The following is a 12,026-nucleotide window of genomic DNA, read 5'->3' as shown; positions in this document are numbered from 1 at the left end:
TATTATTGGTTTAACCATTATATTTTGAAAATTTAGTAACAAAAAAAGAAAAACGATAAGAATTTCTAAATTAAAGAATGATCAACAATTTGAATTAATTACAATTAACTAATATGTGCTGAGTACCTACCATGTGCCAGGTACCATCCTAAGCAATTTATAGGTACTAATTTATAAACACTTCACAACAATACTATATGAGGGGTGCTAAGATTTCTTTCTCATTAAGGAAAATTGAAATGAAATTAAAGGAAATAAAATCTGACTCAAAACTGCTGGTTGTGAAAATTAAGAGCTAATTTTTTTAAATGACAATTTTTTTTAATGAACTATATTATAATCAAATAACTATCAACCACACTAAGAAACCATAGAAGGAAAACAATAAATAAAAGTAACATCTCTTACTTGATTAACTTCACTTTGGAGTTGTAACCCGTGCTGGTCTTTTTCTTCTCTCTGTTGTTGCAGCTGTTTAAACTCAGCCTTAAGATGCTGGTACTTGGTCTCCACTTCTGATAATTCTTCTTTGAGCTTTTGTGTAGCTTCTCCCTTTTCACCTAGTTCTGCCTGTATTCTCTGCAGGGAGCTTTCAGATGCAGATAATCTTGACTGCAGCTGTTGACAATCTAAGTCTTTTTGATGAAGGCTTGCTTGTATATTCTTTTTACTCACACATTCTTCATTATGTTTCTCCTCTAACTGAGTAAACTCCAGTTCTTTCTTCAGTAACTTTTCAGACAAGTTCTGAAATATCAATGTAAAAATTTCCTTTGCTAATATTTATAATTATTCAAATTATTCAATTTTTACAGCAGTACCATCAAAATTAGTCAAAATTACAATATAAAAACAGTGAACATATTCTAGCCAAAAAGGATTAAATTATATCCTAACTTATTGTATTATTGGCCCACTTGACTAAGCTCTACTAATATAATTTAAGAATTACCAACAAAATTTTGACACAAAATCAAACACTAAAATCTAGTAGATTCTTCAGGGTATGCAACATATTTATAGTCTCCCATTTGAGTTAAACACTAAAACTACCTTCTATCATCAAAAATTATTTTGAATGGGAGCCTGGGTGGCTGTTGGTTAAGTGACTGCCTTTGGCTCAGGTCATGATTCTGGAGTCCAGGATCAAGTCCTGCATTGGGCTGCCTGACCCTCCTCCCTCTCATGCTATCATTCTCTCTCAATAAATAAAAACCTTTTAAAAAATTATTTTCAATAACAAAATACAATGGCAATTCTGATTTGGGGTGTTGTAATTCCATAGTTGATAAGACCTTTAGCATAACAATACTATTCACTGCTCTAGTATGCAGATGCTATGATTCTTCATTTTTGCTCTTCTTGATAAAGACTATTTTTAAGAGTCACAAGGTTAAGATTAACTCAAATTTCTTTCTAGCTGTGTAAAAACAGTGATTTAAAAATAATTTACCTGCCTCATATTTTGTTATTTTACTCAATGAATTATCAAGTACAAAATATAAAAATGACACTTCCAATCAAAGATCTGGACCAACCAGTCTAATCAAATGTCAAAATCTGGTTTCAGTGGAATTGTTACAATTAATAGTGAATATTTTAAGTCAACATACTTACACATAACACATGGATCAGAACTTTGACTCAATTCTATAAGGTAGATAGCTAGGATAGGAAGCCACTATAAGCATCTGACGACTCAATCTGTGGACATTTATTATACCTATTCCATCCCTTCATCATATTTACCCTTATTGTTGTACATATATAAGTTTTTCTTTCTTTAAAATTTTGGGAGGCAGTTTCTTCTAACAGACGAAAATACGCTCAAAATCTAGTGTGTGGCATTGATCTATTCACCAGCCTGATCATATCTGATCATATTCTTTTTTTTTCCTTATCTTTTTCTTTTTCTTTTTTTTTTTTCTTTTTTCTTTCTTTCCCTTTCTTTTCCCCCAGTTTCTTCTGATTTGTTTAGTGTATATTTTTCTGGGGCATTGTTACCCTGTTACCATTTTGTTCTCTCATTCATCTATTCTCCTCTGGACAAAATGACAAGATGGAAAAAATCACCTCAAAAAAAAGAACAAGAGGCAGTACCTACTGCCAGGGACTTAATCAATATGGACATTAGTAAGATGTAGGAACTAGAGTTCAGAATGAAGATTATAAAGATACTAGCTGGGCTTGAAAAAAGCATGGAAGATACTAGAGAAACCCTTTCTGGAGAAATAAAAGAACTAAAATCTAACCAAGTCGAAATCAAAAAGGCTATTAATGAGGTGCAATAAAAAATGGAGCCTCTAACTGCTAGAATAAATGAGGCAGAAGAGAGAATTAGTGATATAGAAGACCAAATGATGGAGAATAAAGAAGCTGAGAAAAAGAGAGAGAACTACTGGATCACAAGGGCAGAATTCGAGAGATAAGTGATACCATAAGATGAAACAGTATTAGAATAATTGGGATCCCAGAAGAAGAAGAAAGAGAGAGAGGGGCAGAAGGTATACTGGAGCAAATTATAGCAGAGAACTTCCCTAATTTGGGGAAGGAAACAGGCATCAAAATTCAGGAGGCACAGAGAACTCCCCTCAAAATCAATAAAAATAGGTCAACACCCGACATCTAATAGTAAAACTTACAAGTCTCAGAGACAAAGAGAAAATCCTGAAAGCAGCTCGGGACAAGAGGTCTGTAACCTACAATGGTAGAAACATTATATTGGCAACAGAACTATCCACAGAGACCTGGCAGGCCAGAAAAGACTGGAACAATATATTCAGAGCACTAAATGAGAAAAATATGCAGCCAAGAATACTATATCCAGCTAGGCTGTCATTGAAAATAGAAGGAGCGATAAAAAGCTTCCAGGACAAACAAAAACTAAAGGAATTTGCAAACATGAAACCAGCCCTACAGGAAATATTGAAAGGGGTCCTCTAAGCAAAGAGAGAGCCTAAAAGCAACATAGACCAAAAAGGAACACAGACAATATACAGTAACAGCCACCTTAGAGGCAATACAATGACACTAAATTCATATCTTTCAATAGTTACCCTGAATATAAATGGGCTAAATGCCCCAATCAAAAGACACAGGGTATCAGATTGGATAAAAAAAACAAAACCCATCGATACGCTGTCTGCAAGAGACTCATTTTAGACCCAAAGACACCCCCAGATTGAGAGCGAGGGAGTGGAAAACCATTTACCATGCTAATGGACACCAAAAGAAAGCTGGGGAGGCAATCCTTATATGAGACAAATTAGATTTTAAACCAAAGACTATAATAAGAGATGAGGAAGGACACTATACCTACTTAAAGGGTCTATCCAACAAGAAGATCTAACAATTGTAAATATCTATGCCCCTAACATGGGAGGAGCCAATTACATGAGCCATTTAATAACAAAATCAAAGAAACACATTGACAACAATACAATAATAGTAGGGGACTTTAACATCCCTCTCACTGAAACGAACAGACCATCTAAGCAAAAGATCAGCAAGGAAATAAAGACTTTAAATGACACACTGGACCAAATGGACTTCACAGATATATTCAGAACACTCCATCCCAAAGCAACAGAATACACATTCTTCTCTAGTGCACATGGAACATTCTCCAGAATAGATTACATCCTAGGTCACAAATCAGGTCTCAACCGATACCAAAAGACTGGGATCATTCCCTGCATATTTTTGGACCACAATGTTTTGAAACTAGAACTCAATCACAAGAGGAAAGTGGAAAGAACTCAAATACCTGGAGGCTAAAGAGCATCCTACTAAAGAATGAATGGGAAATTAAAGAAGAATTTAAAAAATTCACAGAAACAAATGAAAATGAAAATGTAACTGTTCAAAATCTTTGGGATGCAGCAAAGGCGGTCCTAAGAGGAAAGTATACAGCAATACAAGCCTTTCTCAAGAAACAAGAAAGGTTGCAGGGCGCCTGGGAGGCTCAGCTGGTTAAGCGTCTGCCTTCGGCTCGGGTCATGACCTCAGGGTCCTGTGACTGAGCCCCACAACAGGCTCCCTCAGCAGGGAGCCTGCTTCTCCCTCTCCCCGCTGCTTGTGCTCTCTCTCTCGCTGTCTCTCTCTCTCTCTCTCAAATAAATGAAGTCTTTAAAAAAAAAAAAGAAACAAGAAAGGTCTCAAATACACAACCTAACCCTACACCTAAAGGAGCTGGAGAAAGAACAGCAAATAAAGCCTAAGCCCAGCAGGAGAAGAGAAATAATAAATATCAGAGCAGAAATCAATGAACCAGAAACCAAAAGAACAGTAGAACAGATCAATGAAACTAGGAGCTGGTTCTTTGAAAGAATTAATAAGATAGATAAACCCCTGGCCAGACTTATCAAAAAGAAAAGAGAAATGACCCAAATCAACAAAAATCATGAATGAAAGAGGAGAGATCACAACCAACACCAAAGAAATACAAACAAGTTTAAGAACATATTACAAGCAACTATATGCCAGCAAATTAGATAATCTGGAAGAAATAGATGCATTCCTAGAGATGTATCAACTACCAAAACTGAACCAGGAAGAAATAGAAAACCTGAACAGACCTATAACCACTAAGGAAATTGAAGCAATAATCAAAAACCTCCCAACAAACAAGAGCCCAGGGCCAGATGGCTTCCCAGGGGAATTCTACCAAACATTTAAAGAAGAATTAATACCTATTCTTCTGAAACTGTTCCAAAAAATAGAAATGGAAGGAAAACTTCCAAACTCGTTTTATGAGGCCAGCATTACCTTGATCGCAAAATCAGACAAAGACCCCATCAAAAAGGAAAATTACAGACCAATATTCCTGATGAACATGGATATAAATATTCTCACCAAAATACTAGCCAATAGGATCCAACAGTACACTAAAAGGATTATTTACCACAACGAAGTGGGTTTTATTCCTGGGCTGCAAGGTTGGTTCAACATCCGCAAATCAATCAATGTGATACAATACATTAATAAAAGAAAGAACAAGAACCATATGATCCTCTTAATAGAGGCAGAAGAAGCATTTGACAAAATACAGCATCCTTTCTTGATCAAAACTCTTCAGAGTATAGGGATAGAGGGTACATACCTTAATATCATAAAAGCCATCTATGAAAAACCCACAGCGAATATCATTCTCAATGGGGAAAAACTGAGAGCTTTCCCCCTAAGATCAGGAACATGGCAGAGATGTCCACTATCACCACTGCTAGTCAACATAGTCCTAGAAGTCCTAGCCACAGCAATCAGACAACAAAAAGAAATAAAAGGCATCCAAATCGGCAGAGAAGAAGTCAAACTCTTACTCTTTGCAGATGGTATGATACTTTATGTGGAAAACCCAAAAGACTCCACCGCGAAACTGCTAGAACTCATACAGGAATTCAGTAAAGTGGCAGGATATAAAATCAATGCACAGAAATCAGTGGCATTTCTATACACCAACTACAAGACAGAAGAAAGAGAGATTAAGGAGTCGATCCCATTTACAACTGCATCCAAAACTATAAGATACCTTGGAATAAATCTAACCAAAGAGGCAAAGAATCTGTACTCAGAAAACTATAAAATACTCATGAAAGAAATTGAGGAAGACACAAAGAAATGGAAAAACATTCCATGCTCATGGATTGGAAGAACAAATATTGTGAAGATGTCAATGCTACCTAGAGCAATCTACACATTTAATGCAATCCCTATCAAAATACCATCAACTTTTTTCAAAGAAATGGAACAAATAATCCTAAAATTTGTATGGAACCAGAAAAGACCCCGAATAGCCAGAGGAATGTTGAAAAAGAAAAGCAAAGCTGATGGCATCACAATTCCAGACTTCAAGCTCTATTACAAAGCTGTCCTCATCAAGACAGTATGGTACTGGCACAAAAACAGATACATTGATTAATGGAACAGAATAGAGAGCCCAAAAATGGACCCTCACTCTATGGTCAACTAATCTTCGACAAAGCAGGAAAGAATGTCCAATGGAAAAAAGACAGTCTCTTCAACAAATGGTGTTGGGAAAACTGGACAGCCACATGCAGAAGAATGAAACTGGACCATTTCCTTACACCACACACAAAATAGACTCAAAATGGTTGGAAGACCTAAATGTGAGACAGGAGTCCATCAAAATCCTAGAGGAGAACACAAGCAGTAACCTCTTTGACCTCAGCCGCAGCAACTTCTTTCCTAGAAACATCGCCAAAGGCTAGGGAAGGGCAAAAATGAACTCTTGGGACTTCATAAAGATAAAAAGCTTTTGCACAGCAAAGGAAACAGTCGACAAAATCAAAGACAACCGACAGAATGGGAAAAGATATTTGCAAATGACATATCAGATAAAGGGCTAGTATCCAAAATCTATAAAGAACTTCTCAAATTCAACACCCAAAGAACAAATAATCCAATCAAGAAATGGGCAGAAGACATGAACAGACATTTTTCCAAAGAAGACATCCAAATGGCCAACAGACACATGAAAAAGTGCTCAACATCCCTTGGCATCAGGGAAATCCAAATCAAAACCTCAATGAGATACCACCTCACACCAGTCAGAATGGCTAAAATTAACAAGTCAGGAAACGACAGATGTTGGTGAGGATGCCCAGAAAGGGGAACCCTCCTACACTGTTGGTGGAAATGCAAGCTGGTGCAGCCACTGTGGAAAACAGTATGAAGGTTCCTCAAAAAGTTAAAAATAGAGCTACCCTATGACCTAGCAATTGCACTACTGGGTATTTACCCCAAAGATGCAAATGGAGTGATCCGAAGGGGTACATGCACCCCAATGTTTATAGCAGCAATGTCCACAATAGCCAAACTATGTAAAGAGCCAAGATGTCCATCGACAGATGAATGGATAAAGAAGATGTGGCGCATATATATATACACACACATACACACACACACACACAAACGGAATATTATACAGCTACCAAAAAAACCGAAATCTTGCCATTTGATAATGACGTGGATGGAACCAGAGGGTATTATGCTAAGCGAAATAAGTCAATCAGAGAAAGATGTATCATATGATCTCACTGATATGAGGAATTCTTAATCTCAGGAAACAAACTGAGGGTTGCTGGAGTGGTAGGTGGTGGGAGGAATGGGGTGGCTGGGTGATAGACACTGGGGAGGGTTTGTGCTATGGTGAGTGCTGTGAGTTGTGTAAGACTGTTGAATCACAGACCTGTACCTCTGAAACAAATAATACATTATATGTTAAAAAAAAAAAAAAAGAAGAAGAAGATAGTAGGAAGGGAAAAATGAAGGGGGTGGGGCACCTGGGTGGCTCAGTCGTTAAGCAGCTGCTTTCGGCTCAGGTCATGATCCCAGGGTCCTGGGATTGAGCCCCGCATCGGGCTCCCTGCTCCGTGGGAAGCATGCTTCTCCCTCTCCCACTCCCCCTGCTTGTGTTCCCTCTCTCGCTGTGTCTCTCTGTCAAATAAATAAATAAAATCTTTAAAAAAAAAAAAGAAAAGAAAAATGAAGGGAGGGGAATCGGAGGGGGAGACAAACCATGAGAAACTACGGACTCTGAAAAACAAACTGAGGGTTCTAGAGGGGAGGGGTTGGGGGGATGGGTTAGCCTGGTGATGGGTATTAAAGAGGGCACATATTGAATGGAGCACTGGGTGTTATATGCAAACAATGAATCATGGAACACTACATCAAAAACTAATGATGTAATGTATGGTGATTAACATAACATAATAAAATTTTAAAAAAAAGTTTAAGGCTAGTAATGAGTTAATGAGTCTTCTTTTCCATAGGCTAAGAGTGTTACCAAGTATTCCCACCAGTTTAGACACAAATGATGCCCCAGTCAGTTTCAACCTTTAAGAAATAAGGTGCAAAACAACTGTAGACTCTTTAAAATTCACTTGTCCTAAAAAATTAATCACAATCTACCTGGCTTTATGGCACACATGAGAGATAATTAAATTTTCTTTAAAAGAACCTAAATCACTTTCTTTCTCGTTAAAACCTAATCCAGAGCGCCTGGGTGGCTCAGTCATTAAGCGTCTGCCTTCGGCTCAGGTCATGATCTCAGGGTCCTGGGATCGAACGCAGCATCAGGCTCCCTGCTCTGCGGGAAGCCTGCTTCTCCCTCTCCCACTCCCCCTGCTTGTGTTCCCTCTCTCGCTGTGTCTCTCTCTGTCAAATAAATAAATAAAATCTTAAAAAAAAAAAAAAAAGACTTAATCCACTCACGCTACGTAATTTCTATATGCAGAAGGCTAACTGTATTTAGCACTACAAATTTTCATTCTTATTATGGTCTTCCCATGAAATCTGAAGCAAGATAGTATAGTGAATACATGGTTTTTTTGAAGATTGACTAAAGTACAGTTAGAGTCACTACAGAAAATAATAATTGTACTTTCACTTCTCCATATTAATTCTTACAACAAAACATGAGCTACATTATCATCCCTATTCTCCAGATGAGGAAGCTAAAGCCTGAAAGAACCTGATATGACTTGGCCAAATGGCAGAGTCATGTATTATGATGATTCCAAGTCCAATAAATATTCACAACACAATTTAGACACTGAGTCAATTCATGCTCCCCCAAAAATACCCTATTCAAGTATAAATTCTAAAATGATTGTGAAGGGGCACCTGAGTAGCTCAGTTAAGGGTCCAACTGTTGGTTTCAGCTCACATCATGATCTCAGAGTCGTGGGATCAAGCCCCGTGTCACGCTCTGCGCTGGGTATGGAGCCTGCTTAAGAGTCTCTCCCTTCGGGCGCCTGGGTGGCTCAGATGGTTAAGCGTCTGCCTTCGGCTCAGGTCATGATCCCAGGGTCCTGGGATCGAGTCCCGCATCGGGCTCCCTGCTAGGCGGGGAGCCTGCTTCTCCCTCTGCCTCTCTCTCTCTCTCTCTCTGACTCTCATGAATAAATAAATAAAATATTAAAAAAAAAAAAAAGATTCTCTCCCTTCATCTCCCTCTGCCCCTCTCCTTCTCCCTCTCTCTCTCTCTCTCTCTCTCAAAAATAATAAAATTAAAAATAAAAAAAAAATTATTGTTAAGCCTAACTCATAACATAATTATCATTTGGGTAAGCAAAATTCCTTCCTTTCAAATGTCCAGTCCTCTTGATTTCCTCACCCATTGTTCATTCCATAGATTATCTTACAGAGACAATTTCCCTGTATCAGACTCCATTTTTCACTTGTTACTTGCCCAGGTAATGAGAATGAATGCAAAAAGATGGCTTTTTTTTTTTTTTTTAATGCTTGCTAGCTTACAAAGTAGTTTCAGGGATCTCATCTTATTTGTTTTTCAAAAGAGCCTGGTGAGAAAGAACAAACTGAACTACTTACTACCACTTTCCAACATCTCATATTCTTTTGTGCTCTTACATGTTCTCATGCTTTTTGCATATCGAGCTCTCAAAATGAATTGCCATTAACCCCTCTACCATGTGAAATGTTCCTTAGCATCCCTGAAGACTAAGCGAAAAAGTTATGTCTTCTACAAAAGCCTTTCCTGATTGACTAGGCAGTAAGTTAGGAAAACTTCCACCTTGGTCTTGACCCAAACCTGTATCGCATTTACCAAATAAAAACAAAAACAACAAACACTGAGGTGCTTACGAAAAGGCAGACACTGGTCTGAGCACTTAAACACCTATTAATTTATTTAAGACACATATCACTCCTAAGAGGCAAATGGGTAAAACAGTATCTCTTAGCAGAAGAGGAAACAAACTTGGGAGAGGCTGTCACAGTCAGTCAGTGGCAAAGCTGGACTTAAACATGACTTTGACCACTGTACTACACTGTTCCTCAATGTGCCACTTTGCAATACAGTGGTAATACACAGCAACAGAACTGCTAGCCCTATCTGGCTCTTGCTTTGGACTGTGAGCACCTGAATACTAGGACTGTTGGAAAGGGAAAAGTAATAAAGGATGGAAAAGGGGTGAGAGGTGAAACCCAAAAAATAACTCAGTCTCTTACAATGACCTATACTAGTCGCTTTAAATAAACATATAATTTGCTCAGAATTTATATAAAAAGTTAATTAAACTGAGTTACAGAATTGTGTTTAAATGTCAGAGTATGATTCTTATTAGAAACTAAGAAGGAAGTTCCTTCAATATCCCCTTTTGTTTTTAAGTTTTCAAAAAGCAGTAATTACAAAACATTGATCTAATACTGAAGATCTTGGCATTAGCACAAAAGCAATTATTTTTGCCATTCGTTATGTATTAAAATATTATCTATCCACCTTGATGCTGCTATGGCCCACAAAAATTGCCCAAGGCATTTTATGTAATGGCCTTCATAAGACCATATGCAAAGATTTCCAAATTCAAAACACGTGGATATAACTGTCAACAATTATGGTTTGCCAAGGACATGGGGTGAGGAGGGGTGGGAGAGGCAGACAGCAAGGATAATAAGAAAAGGATGCATGTCTGTGCTTATTTTAACTGGTGAGCAAATCCTAAACAAGAAAACATTTTGGAAAAAAAAATTGCGAAGTCTTAAACTTATGTAAGGATTATTAAGATTAGTAGAAGATTCTATTATTCCTTAATCAATAATATTCCAGTTTTAACACACTAAATCATCTTGATTCTATATATTATTCATCAAATAGCCGTAATACTTCCTTTAATAATGTGTGTGTGTGTGTGTGTGTGTACATATATACAATCTGTGCTTCATTATCTGACTACACATTTCAGGCTATCCATGTCAAATCATGCCCTTTATTAATAGTTTAATGTTTTAAAATTACATAAAAAATGACACTGATCATAAACATCCATATCATATACATATCCTGGTCAGTTTCCAAAAAGGAGAATGTCAACCCTGATCTCAAAGGAATTAAAAATCAAACTGAGGGACAAAGATAAAACTATATTGTATGTAAATGTTTTCTACATATAGCTTGAGAGGAGAAAAAAGGTGGAGGGAAGGTAGACAGGTTTTCATAAGCCAGGGAGAAGATCAAGTCAGCATCAAGAATTGACAGAGAGGGGCACCTGGGTGGCTCAGTTGGTTAAGCGTCTGCCTTCGGCTCAGGTTATGATCCCAGGGTCCTGGGATTGAGCCCCGCATCAGGGGCTCCCTCCTGCCTGCTACTGCTCTCTCTCTCCCTATCTCTGTCTCTCTCAAACAGATAAAATCTTGGCGCCTGGGTGGCTCAGTTGGTTAAGCGACTGCCTTCAGCTCAGGTCATGATCCTGGAGTCCTGGGATCGAGTCCCGCATCGGGCTCCCTGCTCAGCGGGGAGTCTGCTTCTCCCTCTGACCCTCCTCCCTCTCATGCTCTCTGTCTCTCATTCTTTCTCTCGCAAATAAATAAAATCTTAAAAAAAAAAAAAAAAAAAACAGATAAAATCTTTTAAAAAAAGAAGAATTGACAGAGAAATGGACAATGGTAAACAGGTATAAATACTTTGGAAAATTATTTGAGGTAACCTACTAAATTTGAACACATGTGTAACCTACAACCCAGCAATTTCATTTGGGAGTACATAACAGAGAAATTCTTGCACAAATGCATGAGATTTATACATGAATGTTCATAGCTGCAATATTTGTAATAGCAAGGAGAAATAAAATCTATGTGAAAGAGCAGGAAGTATGCACAGATCACTGCTGCTGGATACCAAAGAATAATATAATTGTCACATGGAAGAGCATTAATGGTATTGAATTACAAGCTGAGCTAGTTGCTTTTTTTCATGAAACTTTTTTTTTTTTTAAAGGTTTTATTTGTTTATTTGAGAGAGAGAGAATGAGAGAGAGAGAGAACACATGAGAGGGGATAGGGTCAGAGGACGAAGCGGGCGCGGGACTCGATCCAGGGACTCCAGGATCATGACCTGAGCCAAAGGCAGTTGCTTAACCAACTGAGCCACCCAGGCACCCACATCATTTTTACTGGAAAGAATAACAGACAAACCATGACTATTCAGACTTGGGTAGGAAAGAACCTGTCACTTAAGAGAACAGAACTGATACTATTTGTTTCCAATA

The 12,026-nt window shown here is 37.8% G+C and overlaps 1 protein-coding gene across 1 annotated transcript in view; it reads right to left on the bottom strand.

The window, feature by feature from the left end:
* EEA1 (early endosome antigen 1) overlaps positions 1-12,026 on the bottom strand; it is a 127,923-nt gene that overhangs the window by 56,097 nt on the left and 59,800 nt on the right. Inside the window, exon 11 of the mRNA XM_034987850.1 lies at positions 409-747. Coding sequence (XP_034843741.1) covers positions 409-747 — 339 coding nt within the window. The remainder of the gene's footprint in view (positions 1-408; positions 748-12,026) is intronic.

Source organism: Mirounga leonina, unplaced genomic scaffold (assembly GCF_011800145.1).
Source record: "Mirounga leonina isolate KUSES-001 unplaced genomic scaffold, KU_Mleo_1.0 Mir_418, whole genome shotgun sequence".
Lineage (NCBI taxonomy): Eukaryota > Metazoa > Chordata > Mammalia > Carnivora > Phocidae > Mirounga > Mirounga leonina.
The sequence above is the reverse complement of the archived record's forward strand: the minus strand, read 5'-3'. Positions and strand labels throughout refer to the sequence as shown.